Below are 20,347 nucleotides of genomic sequence, written 5' to 3'. Positions count from 1 at the left end.
TCAGCAGAAACAACTCATGACTCAGCAGAAACAACTCATGACTCAAAGAGCACAAACAGCTGACCTTCCTGGCCATGGTTTCAGACTCCTCCCACTTCTCGGTGTTCTTCTCATAAGCTTTTCCAACTCGAGCCACAAAGTCTTTTACCGTCTCACACAGAACTCTGCCGAGCACAAACAAGGTCAGCAAGGACCTGGTCCAGGTTCTAGTCCCAGAGCCGGACCCAACAGGATCGCACATGATGGATCAGTCAGGTTCGGTCCTGACTAGTCCTGGTCAGGACCCAGGAGGACTCCAGAAACCGGCTCGTACCTGGCAGAGGAGATGACGACCGAGTGCTGGTCTGAGGTCAGGATCTGGGTCAGGTGCGCCGCCACCGAGTCCTCGTAGGTCAGAATCTGCTGGACCTGGATCAGAAGAGAGACTGTGCCGCTCACTCTGGTCCAGGGGACACCATGTCTAGGAGACACCCGGTCCAGGAGACACCTGGTCCAAGGACAAGCTTTACCTCTGAGTCGTCGCTGCAGTCCTCAGTGACGGAGGTCGAGTTCTGACGGGGGAACTTGGTCTCATACACCATGATGCTCCACCTGAGGACCAGAAGAGACCTGTCTCACCTGTCACCTGTCTCATCCCAGCTACCCATCTCACCCTGTCACCTGTCTCACCCCAGCAACCCATCTCACCCCGTCACCTGTCTCACCCTGGCTACCCATCTCACCCTGTCACCTGTCTCACCCCCAGCAACCCATCTCACCCCATCACCTGTCTCACCCCAGCTACCCATCTCACCCCGTCACCTGTCTCACCCCAGCTACCCCATCTCACCCCGTCACCTGTCTCACCCAGGCTACCCATCTCACCCCGTCACCTGTCTCACCCCAGCTACCCATCTCACCCCGGCTTACCTGTCAAGCATCTTGGTGCTGGGCTCTCTCCAGCTTCTCCAGGATCTGTGGCAGCTGCGTGTCGTCGTCGCAGGCTGAACCCCAACCCAGAACCCGAGCCAGATCATTCCCGGTCCCCAGAGGAAGAACCCCGAGCTGACACTGATGGAGGAAGAGGAGGTGAGGAGGAGAAGGAGCCTCCTCCTTCTCCTCCTCACCTCCTCTTCTCCATCAGGAGGAGGAGGCGGAGGAGTAGCAGCAGGCGGAGGAGGAGGAGGATGGGGAGGAGCAGTAGGAGGAGGGGGAGCCTCCTCCTCACCTCCTCCTCTTCCTCCATCAGGAGGAGGAGGAGGAGGTGAGGAGGAGGAGGATGAAGAGCAGCAGCAGACCTGCTTGTGCAGACCCAGACAGTCAATCTCAGATAGAACCCAGCCCACGCTGCCGTCTCCTCCACACACCAGGATCCTGAAGGTGTCGAACTTCTGAAACAGACGCAACCTGCAGAGCAACAGACATTAACAGTGTGTGTGTGTGTATGTGTGTGTACCTCAGGTGTGTGTGTGTGTGTGTGTGTGTGTGTGTGTGTGTGTGTATATACCCCCAGGTGTGTGTGTGTACATCCAAGGTGTGTGTGAGTGTGTGTGTATGTGTGTACCTCAGGTGTGTGTGTGTGTGTACATCCCAGGTGTGTGTGTGTGTGTACATCCCAGGCGTGTGTGTGTGTGTACAGAACAGGTGTGTGTGTGTACATCCCAGGTGTGTGTTTGTGTGTGTGTGTAAGTGTGTGTGTATGTACACTCAAAGTGTGTGCGTGTGTTTATGTGTGTGTGTGTACAGCCCAGGTGTGTGTGTGTGTGTGTGTATGTGTGTGTACATCCCAGGTGTGAATGTGTGTGTGTGTATGTACACCCAAAGTGTGTGTGTGTGTGTGTGTGTGTACCCCAGGTTGTGTGTGCGTGTGTGTTTACACCCCAAGTGCGTGTGCGTGTAGGTGTGTTTATGTGTGTGTGTGTGTGTGTACAGCCCAGGTGTGTGTGTGTGTATGTGTGTGTGTGTATGTGTATGTGTGTGTGTATACATCCCAAGTGTGAATGTGTGTGTATGTACACCCAAAGTGTGTGTGTGTGTGTACCCCAGGTGTGTGTGTGTGTGTGTGTGTGTACATCCCAGGTGTGTGTTTGTGTATGTGTGTGTGTGTATGTACACTCAAAGTGTGTGTGTGTGTGTATGTGTACCCCAGGTGTGTGTGTGTGTGTGTGTGTGTACACCCCAGGTGTGTGTGTGTGTGTGTATTCATCCCAAGTGTGAATGTGTGTGTATGTGTGTATGTACACCCAAAGTGTGTGTGTGTGTACCCCAGGTGTGTGTGTGTGTGTATTCATCCCAAGTGTGAATGTGTGTGTATGTGTGTATGTACACCCAAAGTGTGTGTGTGTACCCCAGGTGTGTGTGTGCGTGTGTGTACATCGCAGGTGTGTGTGTGTGTGTACCCAGGTGTGCGTGTGTATACCCCAGGTGTGTGTGTGTGTGTACATCCAAGGTGTGTGTGTACAGAACAGGTGTGTGTGTGTACATCCCAGGTGGGTGTTTGTGTGTGTGTGTCTGTGTGTGTGTATATCCCAGGTGTGTGTGTGTGTCTGTGTGTGTACATCCCAGGTGTGAATGTGTGTGTGTGTGCATGTACACTCAAAGTGTGTGTGTGTGTTTATGTGTGTGTGTGTACAGCCCAGGTGTGTGTGTGTGTGTGTATACCCCAGTGTGTGTGTGTGTGTGTGTATACCCCATGTGTGTGTGTGTGTGTGTATGTGTGTGTATACCCCAGGTGTGTGTGTGTGTGTATGTACACCCAAAGTGTGTGTGTGTGTGTGTGTTTACACCCCAAGTGCGTGTGCGTGTAGGTGTGTTTATGTGTGTGTGTGTGTACAGCCCAGGTGTGTGGGTGTATGTGTGTGTGTGTATGTGTGTGTGTATACATCCCAAGTGTGAATGTGTGTATATGTACACCCAAAGTGTGTGTGTGTGTGTGTACCCCAGGTGTGTGTGTGTGTGTGTGTGTGTACATCCCAGGTGTGTGTGTTTGTGTATGTGTGTGTGTGTATGTACACTCAAAGTGTGTGTGTGTGTATGTGTACCCCAGGTGTGTGTGTGTGTGTATACATCCCAAGTGTGAATGTGTGTGTATGTGTGTATGTACACCCAAAGTGTGTGTGTGTGTACCCCAGGTGTGTGTGTGCGTGTGTGTACATCGCAGGTGTGTGTGTGTGTGTACCCCAGGTGTGCGTGTGTATACCCCAGGTGTGTGTGTGTGTGTGTGTACATCCAAGGTGTGTGTGTACAGAACAGGTGTGTGTGTGTACATCCCAGGTGGGTGTTTGTGTGTGTGTATATCCCAGGTGTGTGTGGGTGTCTGTGTGTGTACATCCCAGGTGTGAATGTGTGTGTGTGTGTGTGTGTGTGCATGTACACTCAAAGTGTGTGTGTGTGTTTATGTGTGTGTGTGTACAGCCCAGGTGTGTGTGTGTGTGTATACCCCAGGTGTGTGTGTGTATGTGTGTATACCCCAGGTGTGTGTGTGTGTGTGTGTGTGTGTGTGTGTGTGTGTACCCCAGGTGTGTGTGTGCATGTGTGTGTGTGTATACCCCAGGTGTGTGTGTGTGTGTGTGTGTGTGTACCCTAGGTGTGGCCCTCCATTCATCAGGTCAAACACCTGCGCCGGATTCAGCAGCTGTTTGAAGCGTCGCAGGAACTTGACGCCCTGATTGTCGCCGCTCTTCGAGTTGACGAAGACGAGCAATGGAGACGTGACGGTGGGGGGGCAGGACGCCTTCCAGAAGCCTGGGGACATTCACCACTTCATCCATCACTTCATCCATCACTTCATCCGTCACTTCATCCATCACTTCATCCATCACCTCATCCATCACTTCATTCACCACTTCACAGCGTGTCCTGTGAGGACAGTGCAGACAGCCAGAGGACCAATCAGCTGCCAGCGCCTCACCATCGGAGTCGATGCTGTTCAGGGCGGTGGGTGGGATGACGGACACTTTGCACTGTCCCAGAGGACACCTGGAGGACAGCTGCTCCTTACAGGCCGAGTGCACCTGCAGACCAGAGGGACAACCAATCAGACCAGAGGGACACAATGACACCCAGTCAAAACAAGGGGACACCCAATCAGACCGAGGGACACCTAATCAGACCAGAGGGACACCCAACCAGACGCCCGTCTCACCATGGCTTTGCACCACAGGCACCTCCAGTCCTGCAGGCGCAGAACGCTGCCGCACGTCCGATCACACACCAAACACTTAGCCGACACCGGCAGGTTCCCCTCCAGCCACTGGTGAGGCATGGACACCTGGGGACAGGGGTCAGGTGACATGTCGGAGGTCAGGTGACACGTCAGTGGTCAGGTGACATGTCAGGGGTCAGGTGACATGTCGGAGGTCAGGTGACATGTCAGGGGTCAGGTGACATGTCGGAGGTCAGGTGACACATCAGTGTTCAGGTGACATGTCAGGGGTCAGGTGACATGTCGGAGGTCAGGTGACATGTCGGAGGTCAGGTGACATGTCAGTGGTCAGGTGACATGTCAGGGGTCAGGTGACATGTCGGAGGTCAGGTGACATATTCGGGTCAGGTGACACATCAGTGGTCAGGTGACATGTCAGGGGTCAGGTGACATGTCGGAGGTCAGGTGACATGTCGGAGGTCAGGTGACATGTCAGTGGTCAGGTGACATGTCAGGGGTCAGGTGACATGTCGGAGGTCAGGTGACATATTCGGGTCAGGTGACACGTCAGGGGTCAGGTGACATGTCAGACGTCAGGTGACATGTCAGGGGTCAGGTGACAAGTCAGGGGTCATGTGACACGTCGGAAGTCAGGTGACATGTCGGAAGTCAGGTGACATGTCAGAGGTCAGGTGACACGTCAGGGGTCATGTGACACGTCGGAAGTCAGGTGACATGTCGGAAGTCAGGTGACATGTCAGAGGTCAGGTGACATATTCGGGGTCAGGTGACATGTCAGTGGTCAGGTCAGGTGACATATTCGGGGTCAGGTGACACATCAGGGGTCAGGTGACATGTCAGGTGTCAGGTGACATGTCGGAGGTCAGGTGACATGTCGGAGGTCAGGTGACACGTCAGAGGTCAGGTGACATGTCAGGGGTCAGGTGACACATCAGGGGTCAGGTGAAATGTCGGAGGTCAGGTGACATATTTGGGGTCAGGTGACACGTCAGGGGTCAGGTGAAATGTCGGAGGTCAGGTGACATATTCGGGGTCAGGTGACATGTCAGGGGTCAGGTGACATGTCAGGGGTCAGGTCAGGTGACATGTCAGTGGTCAGGTCAGGTGACATATTCGGGGCCAGGTGAAACATCAGGGGTCATGTGACACGTCGGAAGTCAGGTGACATGTCAGAGGTCAGGTGACATATTCGGGGTCAGGTGACATGTCAGGGGTCAGGTCAGGTGACATATTCGGGGTCAGGTGAAACATCAGGGGTCAGGTGACATGTCAATGGTCAGGTGACATGTCAGGGGTCAGGTGACATGTCGGAGGTCAGGTGACATGTCAGTGGTCAGGTGACATGTCAGAGGTCAGGTGACATGTCAGGGGTCAGGTGACATGTCAGTGGTCAGGTCAGGTGACATATTCGGGGTCAGGTGAAACATCAGGGGTCAGGTGACATGTCAATGGTCAGGTGACATGTCAGGGGTCAGGTGACATGTCGGAGGTCAGGTGACATGTCAGTGGTCAGGTGACATGTCAGAGGTCAGGTGACATGTCAGGGGTCAGGTGACACGTCAGGGGTCAAGTGACATGTCAGTGGTCAGGTGACATGTCAGAGGTCAGGTGACATGTCAGGGGTCAGGTGACACGTCAGGGGTCAAGTGACATGTCAGAGGTCAAGTCGGAGGTCAGGTGCCATATCAGGGGTCAGGTGACATATCAGAGGTGAGGTTCGACGTCAGGTAACATGTCAGGGTTCAAGTGACATGTCAGAGGTGAGGTCAGACGTCAGGTGACATGTCAGGGGTCAGGTGACATGTCAAAGGTCAGGTCAGAGGTCAGGTGACATGTCAGAGGTCAGGTGACATATCGGGTCAGGTGACATGTCGGAGGTCAGGTGACATGTTGGAAGTCAGGTGACATGTCAGAGGTCAGGTGACATATTCAGGGTCAGGTGACACGTCAGGGGTCAGGTGACATATTCGGGATCAGGTGACATGTCGGAGGTCAGGTGACATGTTGGAAGTCAGGTGACATGTCAGAGGTCAGGTGACATATTCAGGGTCAGGTGACACGTCAGGGGTCAGGTGACATATTCGGGATCAGGTGACACGTTGGAGGTCAGGTGAAACGTCAGGGGTCAGGTGACATTCGGGATCAGGTAACACGTCAGGGGTCAGGTGACATGTCAGAGGTCAGGTGACATGTCAGGGGTCAGGTGACATGTCAGGGGTCAGGTGACATGTCAGGGGTCAGGTGACACGTCGGGGGTCAGGTGACATATTCGGGGTCAGGTGACACGTCAGGGGTCAGGTGAAATGTCGGAGGTCAGGTGACATATTCGGGGTCAGGTGACATGTCAGGGGTCAGGTGACATGTTGGAAGTCAGGTGACATGTCAGAGGTCAGGTGACATATTCAGGGTCAGGTGACACGTCAGGGGTCAGGTGACATATTCGGGATCAGGTGACACGTCGGAGGTCAGGTGAAACGTCAGGGGTCAGGTGACATTCGGGATCAGGTAACACGTCAGGGGTCAGGTGACATGTCAGAGGTCAGGTGACATGTCAGGGGTCAGGTGACATGTCAGGGGTCAGGTGACACGTCAGGGGTCAGGTGACATATTCGGGGTCAGGTGACATGTCAGAGGTCAGGTGACATGTCAGGGGTCAGGTGACACGTCAGGGGTCAAGTGACATGTCAGTGGTCAGGTGACATGTCAGAGGTCAGGTGACATGTCAGGGGTCAGGTGACACGTCAGGGGTCAAGTGACATGTCAGAGGTCAAGTCGGAGGTCAGGTGCCATATCAGAGGTGAGGTTCGACGTCAGGTAACATGTCAGGGTTCAAGTGACATGTCAGAGGTGAGGTCAGACGTCAGGTGACATGTCAGGGGTCAGGTGACATGTCAGAGGTCAGGTGACATATCAGGGGTCAGGTGACATGTCAGAGGTCAGGTGACATATCAGGGGTCAGGTGACATGTCGGAGGTCAGGTGACATGTTGGAAGTCAGGTGACATGTCAGAGGTCAGGTGACATATTCAGGGTCAGGTGACACGTCAGGGGTCAGGTGACATATTCGGGATCAGGTGACACGTCGGAGGTCAGGTGAAACGTCAGGGGTCAGGTGACATTCGGGATCAGGTAACATGTCAGGGGTCAGGTGACACGTCAGGGGTCAGGTGACATGTCAGGGGTCAGGTGACACGTCGGGGGTCAGGTGACATGTCAGGGGTCAGGTCAGAGGTCAGGTGACATGTCAGAAGTCAGGTCAGAGGCCAGGTGACATGTCAGAGGTCAGGGGTCAGGTCAGAGGTCAGGAGAGACCGTGTGTTCCTCACCCCGTCCTCGTCCTCCATGATGTCCTTCCCAATAGAAGACAAAGTCGTCCACTTACAGTTGTTGGTCGCTCGGACTGCACAACGTTTGTGAGCCTTGAACTTACACACTGCAAAACACACACACACACACACACACACACACACACACACACACACACACACACACACACACACACACACACACACACACACACTGTTTATTTGTCTCTGTAGATTACATGTTGTCTGCAGGGTTTTTGTGCTCTGTATCTCTGTAGTGTGCAGCAGTGTGTAGTTTAGTGTGTAGCAGTGTGTAGTAGTTGTGCCGCAGTGTGTAGTAGTTGTGCCGCAGTGTGGTGTTGTGTAGCAGTGTGTAGTGTTGTGCGGCAGTGTGTAGTAGTTGTGCAGCAGTGTGTAGTAGTTGTGCAGCAGTGTGTAGTTGTATAGCAGTGTGTAGTAGTTGTATAGCAGTGTGTAGTGTTGTGTAGCAGTGTGTAGTAGTTGTGCAGCAGTGTGTAGTAGTTGTATAGCAGTGTGTAGTGTTGTGCAGCAGTGTGTAGTAGTTGTATAGCAGTGTGTAGTGTTGTGTAGCAGTGTGTAGTAGTTGTGCAGCAGTGTGTAGTTGTATAGCAGTGTGTAGTAGTTGTATAGCAGTGTGTAGTGTTGTGCAGCAGTGTGTAGTAGTTGTGCAGCAGTGTGTAGTAGTTGTGCAGCAGTGTGTAGTTGTATAGCAGTGTGTAGTAGTTGTGTAGCAGTGTGTAGTAGTTGTGCAGCAGTGTGTAGTAGTTGTATAGCAGTGTGTAGTGTTGTGTAGCAGTGTGTAGTAGTTGTATAGCAGTGTGTAGTGTTGTGTAGCAGTGTGTAGTAGTTGTGCAGCAGTGTGTAGTAGTTGTGCAGCAGTGTGTAGTTGTATAGCAGTGTGTAGTAGTTGTGCAGCAGTGTGTAGTAGTTGTATAGCAGTGTGTAGTGTTGTGTAGCAGTGTGTAGTAGTTGTATAGCAGTGTGTAGTGTTGTGTAGCAGTGTGTAGTAGTTGTGCAGCAGTGTGTAGTAGTTGTATAGCAGTGTGTAGTGTTGTGTAGCAGTGTGTAGTAGTTGTATAGCAGTGTGTAGTAGTTGTGTAGCAGTGTGTAGTAGTTGTGTAGTAGTGTGTAGTAGTTGTATAGCAGTGTGTAGTAGTTGTGCAGCAGTGTGTAGTAGTTGTGCAGCAGTGTGTAGTAGTTGTATAGCAGTGTGTAGCAGTGTGTAGTAGTTGTGCAGCAGTGTGTAGTAGTTGTGCAGCAGTGTGTAGTAGTTGTATAGCAGTGTGCAGCAGTGTGTAGTAGTTGTGCAGCAGTGTGTAGTAGTTGTGTAGTAGTGTGTAGTAGTTGTGCAGCAGTGTGTAGTAGTTGTATAGCAGTGTGTAGCAGTGTGTAGTAGTTGTGTAGCAGTGTGTAGTAGTTGTGTAGTAGTGTGTAGTAGTTGTATAGCAGTGTGTAGCAGTGTGTAGCAGTGTGTAGTAGTTGTGCAGCAGTGTGTAGTAGTTGTGTACCTTCACAGGACAGCCCGTGGCTCGTCACGCCCCCTAGAGCCTCTCGACACACGTTGCAGTACGTCGGTCTGGCGTGAGAACAAGAGAACCAGTTGTGCATCCCGCTGAAGTGATCCATGCTGAAGTGAGGGGACTACACACACACACACACACACACACACACACACACACACACACACACACACACACACACACACACACACACACACACACACACACACACACACAGATGTGATGGTTCTGGTTCTGATGGTTCAGTTGGGGTGCTTTTCCACTCAGCCCGACTCGACTCGCTATTGACTCTTTTCCACTACGTACTTTTATAGTACTTTTATAGTACTTTTATAGTACTTTATATACCTTGTTCCAGTAGGATATGCAAATTTACGAGGACACATCGACATTAATGAAGAATTGGAACATGATCATGTTCTAATGACGTGGTGGAGGAGGAGGAGGAGGAGGGAGAGGTGGAGGAGGAAGAGGAGGAGGAAGAGGAAGAGGAGGAGGAAGAGGAAGAGGAGGAGGAGGAGGAGGAGGAAGAGGAGAAGGAGGAGGGAGAGGTGGAGGAGGAGGAGAAGGAGGAAGAGGAGGAGGAAGAGGAGGAGGAGGAGGAGAAGGAGGAGGAGGAGGAGGAGGAAGAGGAGGAGGAAGAGGAGGAGGAGGAGGAGGAGGAGGAGGAAGAACCTGTTTCCTCTGCCTCAGCAGGAAGGTGATTTGTTCTGATATTTTATATGAAGATTAAACTTCAGAACATTTTTGTAAAATAGTACATTTTCTGTCACATACATGCTGTGTATATTACAGTGTATTGTACTGTGTATAGTACAATGTACAGTACTGTATAAAGTACAGTGTACAGTTGTGTACAGTACAGTGTTACTATTACTTCTACCTCCTATAAGCCTTTATTTTACTCTTCCTCTCCTTGAACAATAAAAGCAGCTGATGAGAAATGTTCTACTACAAACTAGTATTTTACTGTTTTACTGAAGATCCCTGATGTTTATTAAATAATTAACCTGCTTTTTACATACCTGCTGCTCATGTCATTAATATGTACTCTATTACATTGGTCTAATATACATCCTACAGTGAAGTACTCCCATCATTACCTCTAATCATTTCTCCTTAGTAAATACATAAATACACACATGGCTTATACTGTGTGAGAGTAAATACATAAATACACACATAGCTTATACTGTGTGAGAGTAAATTCATAAATACACACATAGTTTATACTGTGGGAGAGTAAATACATAAATACACACATAGCTTATACTGTGTGAGAGTAAATTCATAAATACACACATAGCTTATACTGTGGGAGAGTAAATACATAAATACACACATAGCTTACACTGTGTGAGAGTAAATACATAAATACACACATAGCTTATACTGTGGGAGAGTAAATACATAAATACACACATAGCTTATACTGTGTGAGAGTAAATACATAAATACACACATGGCTTATACTGTGTGAGAGTAAATACATAAATACACACATAGCTTACACTGTGTGAGAGTAAATACATAAATACACACATAGCTTACACTGTGTGAGAGTAAATACATAAATACACACATAGCTTACACTATCGAGCAAAGAAAGATATCAAGCAGAAGATAAAGGAAACTTATTTAATAAACTTCAGCAGAACCTACAACAGTATAAATACAAGTTACAAACATTATGTACATAGAAATATTACTTTAATTATTTTAAAAGTTCTAAAGTTCTTTCTTTTATTTCCCAGGAACCCCTGCAGTGATACACAGGTCAATAATGTTCCTACCCTGGAACCTTTCTCTCCTGGAGGTGTCGTGACTCCAGCTTCAGGGTTTCCTCCTGCTGGTCATCAGGTATTCTGCTGTACTGCTGGTTGATGGTGTCACCTTCTAATTCTTCCTCCTGCTGGTCATCAGGTATTCTGCTGTACTGCTGGTTGACGGTGTCACCTTCTAATTCTTCCTCCTGCTGGTCATCAGGTATTCTGCTGTACTGCTGGTTGATGGTGTCACCTTCTAATTCTTCCTCCTGCTGGTCATCAGGTATTCTGCTGTACTGCTGGTTGACGGTGTCACCTTCTAATTCTTCCTCCTGCTGGTCATCAGGTATTCTGCTGTACTGCTGGTTGACGGTGTCACCTTCTAATTCTTCCTCCTGCTGGTCATCAGGTATTCTGCTGTACTGCTGGTTGATGGTGTCACCTTCTAATTCTTCCTCCTGCTGGTCATCAGGTATTCTGCTGTACTGCTGGTTGACGGTGTCACCTTCTAATTCTTCCTCCTGCTGGTCATCAGGTATTCTGCTGTACTGCTGGTTGATGGTGTCACCTTCTAATTCTTCCTCCTGCTGGGGCCGTTGATGGTGTCACCTACTAATTCTTCCTCCTGCTGGGACTGTTGATGGTGTCACGTTCTAATTCTTCCTCCTGCTGGGACTGTTGATGGTGTCACGTTCTAATTCTTCCTCCTGCTGGTCATCAGGTATTCTGCTGTACTGCTGGTTGATGGTGTCACGTTCTAATTCTTCCTCCTGCTGGGACTGTTGATGGTGTCACGTTCTAATTCTTCCTCCTGCTGGTCATCAGGTATTCTGCTGTACTGCTGGTTGATGGTGTCACCTTCTAATTCCTCCTCCTGCTGGTGCTTTTGATGGTGTCACCTTCAAATTCTTCCTCCTGCTGGGGCTGTTGATGGTGTCACGTTCTAATTCTTCCTCCTGCTGGGGCTGTTGATGGTGTCACGTTCTAATTCTTCCTCCTGCTGGGACTGTTGATGGTGTCACGTTCTAATTCTTCCTCCTGCTGGTCATCGGGTATTCTGCTGTACTGCTGGTTGATGGTGTCACGTTCTAATTCTTCCTCCTGCTGGGACTGCTGATGGTGTCACCTTCTAATTCTTCCTCCTGCTGGGGCTGTTGATGGTGTCACGTTCTAATTCTTCCTCCTGCTGGGACTGTTGATGGTGTCACGTTCTAATTCTTCCTCCTGCTGGTCATCGGGTATTCTGCTGTACTGCTGGTTGATGGTGTCACGTTCTAATTCTTCCTCCTGCTGGGACTGCTGATGGTGTCACCTTCTAATTCTTCCTCCTGCTGGGGCTGTTGATGGTGTCACGTTCTAATTCTTCCTCCTGCTGGGACTGTTGATGGTGTCACGTTCTAATTCTTCCTCCTGCTGGTCATCGGGTATTCTGCTGTACTGCTGGTTGATGGTGTCACGTTCTAATTCTTCCTCCTGCTGGGACTGCTGATGGTGTCACCTTCTAATTCTTCCTCCTGCTGGGACTGCTGATGGTGTCACCTTCTAATTCTTCCTCCTGCTGGGGCTGTTGATGGTGTCACATTGTAAATCCTCCTGCAGAGCCACAACACATCTGTTCCCTAAACAACCAACTGTTCCCCTCTATCATAGAGGAGTTATTTGTCAAACCAAAGGAGGTTTATTGAAAGTGGAATGGTTCATTTTGTCCTTCTAAACATGTATATTCCAGACTGGTTTGTAACCACAGGTACAGTAGATGCAGGGAAGATTCTACCTTGCTGACATGTTTCAGGAGCATCTGTAGTCTTCCTCAGACCTTCATCTGGCCGGTCACCTGATAAAGACCGACATGTCATCACACACCAGATGAAGCTTTTTCCTGCATCTACCTGTCGTTAAAAAACACTCTATAATACATGAGGTTTATTGATGTGTACATTGGCAACTGGGGATCTCCATGTACCAGCAGGTACTGGTACAAGCTGGGTACTGTGCCTACCAGGTACTTTCTGCTGGGTGATGGAGGAAATACTGTATCTACCAGGTACTTTCTGCTGGGTGATGAGGAAGTACTGTATCCACCAGGTACTGTATTCACCAGGTACTGTATTCACCAGGTACTTTCTGCTGGGTGATGGAGGAAAAACTGTATCTACCAGGTACGGGAGGTGGAGGTGGAAAGTCCAGGGGTGAGGAAGAGGAAAGTCCATGAAGGAGGAGGAAGGTCCAGGGTGGAGAAGGAGGAAGATCCATGGAGGGGGAGGAAGGTCCAGGGGGGAGGAGGAAGTTCCAGGTAGGAGCATGAGAAAGGTCCAGGAAGGAGGAGGACGGTCCAGGGAGGAGCATGAGGAAGGTCCAGTGGGGAGGAGGAGGAAGGTAGGAAGAGGAGGAAGGTCCAGGTAGGAGGATAAGGAAGGTCCAGGGGGGAGGAGGAGGAAGGTAGGAAGAGGAGGAAGGTCCAGGTAGGAGGATAAGGAAGGTCCAGGGGGGAGGAGGAGGAAGGTAGGAAGAGGAGGAAGGTCCAGGTAGGAGGATGAGGAAGGTCCAGGGGGGAGGAGGAGGAAGGTAGGAAGAGGAGGAAGGTCCAGGTAGGAGGATGAGAAAGGTCCAGGAAGGAGTAGGAAGGTCCATGGAGGATGAGGGGGAGGAAGGTCCAGGGAGGATGAGGAAGGTCCAGTGGGGAGGAGGAGGAAGGTAGGAAGAGGAGGAAGGTCCAGGTAGGAGGATAAGGAAGGTCCAGGGGGGAGGAGGAGGAAGGTAGGAAGAGGAGGAAGGTCCAGGTAGGAGCATGAAGAATGTCCTTGGAGGAGGAGGAAGGTCCAGGTAGGAGGATGAAGAATGTCCAGGCAGGAGGAGGAAGGTCCAGGTAGGAGGATGAAGAATGTCCTTGGAGGGGGAGGAAGGTCCAGGGATGATGGAGACGACCAGGTGACAGTGAGGACGTCCAGAGGGACCTGGCAGGAAGTGATGAGGGAGCGAGACTCACTGTCCAGCTACCTGCTCCTGAAGAACGACCTGCAGACCTCAGGGAGGAGAACCACATCTAGACAGGAAGCTCTCCTCATGTGGTCATGTTCCCTAGTCATGTTCCCTAGTCATGTTCTCTAGTCATGTTCTCGAGTCATGTTCGCTAGTATGTTCTCTAGTCATGTTCTCTAATCATGTTCCCTTGTCATGTTCCCTTGTCATATTCTCTAGTCATGTTCACTAGTCATGTTCCGTAGTCGTGTTCCATAGTCATGTTCTCTAGTCATGTTCCTGAGCCATGTTCTCTACTCATGTTCCCAAGTCATGTTCTCTAGCCATGTTACTTAGTCATGTTCTCTCATCATGTTCCTTAGACATGTTCCGTAGTCATGTTCCCTAGTCATGTTCTCTCGTCATGTTCTCTAGCCATGTTCCCCAGTCATGTTCTCTAGTGATGTTCTCTAGTCATGTTTCCTAGTCATTTTCTCAAGTCATGTTCTCTGGTCATGTTCTCTAGTCATGTACCCCAGTCATGTTCTCTAATCATGCTCTCTAGTCATGTTCTCTGGTCATGTTCACTTCTCATGTTCTCTAGTCATGTTCTCTAGTCATGCTCTCCAGTCAAGCTCTCCAGTCATGTTCTCTAGTCATGCTCTCCAGTCATGTACCCCAGTCATGCTCTCTAGTCATGTTCTCCAGTCATGTTCTCTGGTCATGTTCTCTAGTCATGTTCTCTAGTCATGCTCTCCAGTCATGCTCTCCAGTCATGTTCTCTAGTCATGCTCTCCAGTCATGTTCCCTAGTCATTTTCTCAAGTCATGTTCTCTGATCATGTTCTCTAGTCATGTACCCCAGTCATGTTCTCTAGTCATGCTCTCCAGTCATGTACCCCAGTCATGTTCTCCAGTCATGTTCTCTAGTCATGTACCCCAGTCATGTTCTCTAGTCATGCACCCCAGTCATGTTCTCTAGTCATGCTCTCCAGTCAAGCTCTCCAGTCATGTTCTCTAGTCATGCTCTCCAGTCATGTACCCCAGTCATGCTCTCTAGTCATGTTCTCCAGTCATGTTCTCTGGTCATGTTCTCTAGTCATGTTCTCTAGTCATGCTCTCCAGTCATGTTCTCTAGTCATGCTCTCCAGTCATGTACCCCAGTCATGCTCTCCAGTCATGTTCTCTAGTCATGTTCTCTGGTCATGCTCTCCAGTCATGTTCTCTGGTCATGTTCTCTGGTCATGTTCTCCAGTCATGTTCTCTGGTCATGCTCTCCAGTCATGTTCTCTGGTCATGTTCTCTGGTCATGTTCTCTGGTCATGCTCTCCAGTCATGTTCTCTGGTCATGTTCTCTGGTCATGTTCTCTAGTCATGTTCTCTGGTCATGCTCTCTAGTCATGTTCTCTGGTCATGCTCTCCAGTCATGTTCTCTGGTCATGTTCTCTAGTCATGTTCTCTGGTCATGCTCTCTAGTCATGTTCTCTGGTCATGTTCTCCAGTCATGTTCTCTGGTCATGCTCTCCAGTCATGTTCTCTGGTCATGTTCTCTGGTCATGTTCTCTGGTCATGCTCTCCAGTCATGTTCTCTGGTCATGTTCTCTGGTCATGTTCTCTAGTCATGTTCTCTGGTCATGCTCTCTAGTCATGTTCTCTGGTCATGCTCTCCAGTCATGTTCTCTGGTCATGTTCTCTAGTCATGTTCTCTGGTCATGCTCTCTAGTCATGTTCTCTGGTCATGCTCTCCAGTCATGTTCTCTGGTCATGTTCTCTGGTCATGTTCTCCGGTCATGTTCTCTAGTCATGTTCTCTGGTCATGCTCTCCAGTCATGTTCTCTGGTCATGTTCTCCAGTCATGTGTAACTATAAGGAGATAGATGGATATAGACAGAGATGTAAACATGTTCTTCATCTTCTGGAACTCTGTTCTCTGTTCTTTGTTTTGACTAATTTCACCATCAGACTGTAAATGATTGTTTATGACTGTAAAACATAGAACTGAACATTGTTCTGTGTTATTTGATAAACAATGTAAAGTTGCTTTAAAGGAGAAATTGTCTCGGTGGAATTTCAACAATTATGAGGTCTATGAGGAGAACATAGAACAAAAAGAATGACACACTACCAGTTCAGTCAGTTATTAACTGTATGAATAAAATATATACAGTAATAATTCAAACATCAAGAACAATCCTCACTCCTCATCTGGAGGAGTTCCTCTTCTCCACTGGACCAGGCGTTAGGTTCCTCAGGAGTCCTGGATTACAATACTGCATGGTGCTAGTTTGAATCCACAGCATCCTCCAGTAGAACCACCAGTAGAACCAATAGAACCTCCAGTAGAACCTCACGTTGAACCAGTAGAACCTCCAGTAGAACCAATAGAACCTCCAGTAGAACCTCCCGTTGAACCAGAACCTCCAGTAGAACCAATAGAACCTCCAGTAGAACCTCCCGTTGAACCAGTAGAACCTCCAGTAGAACCAATAGAACTTCCAGTAGAACCAATAGAACCTCCAGTAGAACCTCCCGTTGAACCAGTAGAACCTCCAGTAGAACCTCCAGTAGAACCAATAGAACCTCCCGTTGAACCAGTAGAACCTCCAGTAGAACCAATAGAACTTCCAGTAGAACCTCCAGTAGAACCTCCCGTTGAACCAATAGAACCTCCAGTAGAACCAATAGAACCTCCAGTAGAACCTCCCATTGAACCAGTAGAACCTCCAGTAGAACCAATAGAACCTCTAGTAGAACCATCAGTAGAACCAGTGTCTGAAAACCTCAGAACAAATGTTCTGAAATATCAACCTCATAACAACATTTTAAACTACTATATTCTGGCCTAAAATACTCTTAAAACTGCCAAATGCATTCTGGGTAAATTGGCTTCCCAAGCCTGCACAGGTCCGTGTCGATGCATCCTCGAAAAAGTGGGCGGAGCCAGAACACATCTGGGTATTCCATGTGTACTCGGTGAGAAACGGTCTAAGAATTGGGACAGTACTTGGTCTCCCACTGATGACGTTTCACGAGTACACGAGAGCACAAGTATAGACAGTATGGGTACTGGAGAACGGCCATGATGTCAGCAGAGGGTAGCCTCCGATTGGCCGGCGCGTCACGACACAGACGAGTCAGCGGTCGTCTCGTTCAGCCGCCATTTTTAAACTGATCAGAACCAGAGAGACTCAGAACTCAGCCAGAGGAGCAGCGAGGAGCTGCAGACGGTTCTCTGTCTGGAGGCGACCAGAGGATCCAGGAGCTCCACGGAGCGACACGCTACCAGGACCAGGAGGTCTCCCAGCCACGGTGTTCTGGATTAACTGGTTCCCCTGTTAACTGGTGACCTTCTTCCTCCAGCGTCTTCTTTCACAGCAGATGTTAAGAACCCGACCAGAACCCGTAGCTGTCCTGGAGAACGTCGTTTAACCACATTTCTGTTCAAGTTTAAAGTATCGTAGCGTTTCTTTGTCTTATCTAAACATCAGCTGCTGCTGCTGGCAGAAGGCACCAGTTAACAGGGGCACCAGTGAAACCAAAACACCGGACAGTGAAGCACCAGAGTAACAATCCACATTTTGTACTATTATTAATAAATATATAAAAATATAAACTATTTATTATTTGAGCTGATATCCAGAGGATGTCGGCTCCGCATCAGATCAGGAGGATTAGTTGAACTAGACAGGGGTAGAGTAGAGTAGGGACTGGTGGAAAAGTGCCAATAGTTCTGGTGGGTCTGGTTCTGGTACCTCAAAGTTGGGTCGGTTCTGGACGCTGCGCAGCGCTGCCATCCACTCCTCCATGTCCTTCCTGTTGTCTGCACACAGAATGAGACGCCTGCAGGGAGTGATGACCTGGAACAGAAGGTAACCAGGTTAACTAGGTCAACTAGGTTAGTCTGTAGATATAGACCTATAGATATAGACCTAAATTGTAGACGTATAGATGTAGACCTACAGGTGTAGCTCTACAAGTAGATCAACAGCAGTAGATCTCACTTTGTATTTTTTCAGGTGTAGATCTACAGATGCAATATACATCTTCAGATGTAGACCTATAGATGTAGACCTATAGATGTAGACCTATAGATGTAGACCTATAGATGTAGACCTATAGATGTAGACCTATAGATGTAGACCTATAGACTAGACCACCGGTTGATGTTGGGACTCACTGTGAAACTGTTGTTGACGTTCTTGGGGCTCGATTCAGCAACGCTGGCGTCTGTCAGGTCCACTTCATCAAAGATGATCGACTGTACACACACACACACACACACACACACACACACACACACACACACACACACACACACACACACACACACACACACACACACACACACACACACACACACACACACACACACACACACATAGCACTGGTGATGATGGAAACAGTTGTTATTCATATTGAAGTGATAAAACTGATATTAGTCCTGGTGATTCTGGTTCTGTTGGTTCTTGTTCCGGTGCTTCTGGTTCTGGTTAACTAGAACAGAGACACACAAGTACACACCTGGAGAGGTACACCTGCAGACCTGCACACCTGCAGACCTAGTCCTCACCTTGGCGGTCTGAGCGTAGTAAAGCGTCCGTCCTCTCAGTTTGAAGTATCGTCTCTTCCAGCGCTGGAATGAGTTGGTCTGTTTCTGCAGGTTCCCCTCCTTCAACACCGTCTGAGACACAGACAGGGACAGTCAGGCAGGGAGACAGGTACCGTTAGACAGTCAGAGAGACAAGTAGACAGACAGGTACAGACAAGGACACAGACGTGTTTGGTGTTTTGTTTGTTTGGTGAAGTCTGCAGCCTGAAATAGAAGTTGCGGTTTCCCACAAACGTCTTGTGACACAAACGCCTCTGGTGCGTTCAGGGACCCTGCGGGAGCGTGGGAAACAACTGCACTTAGTCTTGTGTTTTTTTTATCTTAAAAAATGTTTCATTTTGATTTTATCTTCTTTGATTTACACTGCTCTCACGCCGGGCTTCTACTTCCCCGGTCCCGGTGCGCTACGGTTCTTCCGGACCGGGACCGGGACGTTTGTGCCGGCTCTGGCTCTCTCCCCCGGCCAGTCGTCTGCTGCCACGCCGGGCAGAGGCGCACCTTTACCGGGCGGGTGTCGTGAGAAACGGCGGTGAGTCCAGGCGGGCCTCCGGGGAGCCCGGTAGCTGAGTAACGGTACTGGGCCTGTTAGCTGAGTAACGGTACCGGGCCTCCGGGGAGTCTGGTAGCTGAGTAACGGTATCGGGCCTCCAGGGGGCCCAGTAGCTGAGTAACGGTACCGGGCCTCCGGGGAGCCCAGTAGCTGAGTAACGGTACCGGGCCTCCGGGGAGCCCGGTAGCTGAGTAACGGTACCGGGCCTCCGGGGAGCCCGGTAGCTGAGTACCGGTGACTCCCGTCCCCGGGAGCGACTTTTATCAGGATTTACAGCCATAATGTGAAAATGTACTGAACTCTACCACGTATGTGTAGTAATACTAATAATACTAATACTAATACTAATGATATAAAGACTTTATTGGACATGGAAGCCGTCAGTGGATCAGCTGCAGGTTGGTTCCACTACATGTCCATTACTGACTGGACCGTGTCCTCCAGAAGACGAGAGGAAACATCCTGAGAACAGCAGCTGGAACATAACCGCCGTGTCCAGCGGCACCAGGCAGGACGCTCCGGGGACGGACCCCGGACCCCGGACCCCGGACCCCGGACCCCGGACCCCGGACCCCGGACCCCGGACCGGGCCTACCTTGCTTCGGATCTGGCCCGACGTGGACACTTTCCGGATGAGTTTCTGCGGGGTTCCGGGGTCCTGCTCCGGCTCGCTGTCCGACGACTCGTCCGGGACCCGGGAGGATTCTGGTCCCTCTGCCTCCGCCATCCTGCCACTAGACCCCCGGGGAGGACTGCGACCCCCAGCGGCCAGCAGCGACCCCCAGCGGCCGAGCGGAGCACTGCTGCTGCTGCTTCTGCTTCTGCTTCTTCTTCTTCTTCTTCTTCTTCTTCTTCTTCTTCTTCTTCTTCTTCTTCTTCTTCTTCTGTTATGTTTTATGGCAGTTTGCTGCCTCCTTAAAGGAGCATTACCGCCCCCTCCTGGGCTGGAGTAGGAACGAGCTCAGGCAGTGACTGTCTTCAGTTCATCCTAAATCCTTCCTATTGATTTAGTTCTCTGCAGAAACCTAAATATACTCCTCACTACCTCATTCTCTTCTGCTCTAAGTATATTAATTAAACTGAGCTGCTTCCTTTAATGCTCTTCTCTCCTCCTCCTAATTCTTCCATTCCACCGTGACACGCTGTCCCGACTCAAACATCCCACACTGTTCACATTTCCCACCTTTATGTCTTCCTGTCTTATTAAGTGTCCCAGTTAATCCAGTCTGTCCCATCCTTCATGGTGTCTTTACTGTCTCTTCCTTCTGGTTCCTTCCTGTCCTTCTGCCCTCCCCATCCTGCTTCTGGATAGTAGAAAGCTTTCCACCTGTTTCCTGACATTCCCAGTACTCTTGCCACCTTTTCAGTATTTCTTTCTTAATCACTCTTCTCCCCTCAGCTTTGCTCATCTGAACTGGAAGTTCTATTACTTGTGATTTCAGAGATTGTTTAGCTAAAATGTCCACATTCTCATTT

The 20,347-nt window shown here is 49.6% G+C and overlaps 1 protein-coding gene across 1 annotated transcript; it reads right to left on the bottom strand.

Annotated features, from left to right (window-relative positions):
* Positions 1-64: 64 nt before the first annotated feature.
* On the bottom strand, positions 65-19,706 carry LOC308128240 (diacylglycerol kinase delta-like; the record flags this gene model as incomplete). The annotated part of the gene is given in 15 exon segments (XM_080493947.1): positions 65-164; positions 314-408; positions 510-591; positions 910-929; positions 931-1,050; positions 1,278-1,386; positions 3,561-3,723; positions 3,890-3,992; positions 4,124-4,249; positions 7,470-7,576; positions 8,978-9,110; positions 17,465-17,569; positions 17,890-17,970; positions 18,283-18,393; positions 19,467-19,706. Coding segments are annotated over 15 exon segments (1,587 nt in total), but the record flags the coding sequence as incomplete, so codon positions are not given.
* Positions 19,707-20,347: the final 641 nt, after the last annotated feature.

This window comes from Lipophrys pholis (genome assembly GCF_963383615.2).
Source record: "Lipophrys pholis genome assembly, contig: SCAFFOLD_126, whole genome shotgun sequence".
In the NCBI taxonomy this organism is placed as follows: domain Eukaryota; kingdom Metazoa; phylum Chordata; class Actinopteri; order Blenniiformes; family Blenniidae; genus Lipophrys; species Lipophrys pholis.
The sequence above is the reverse complement of the archived record's forward strand: the minus strand, read 5'-3'. Positions and strand labels throughout refer to the sequence as shown.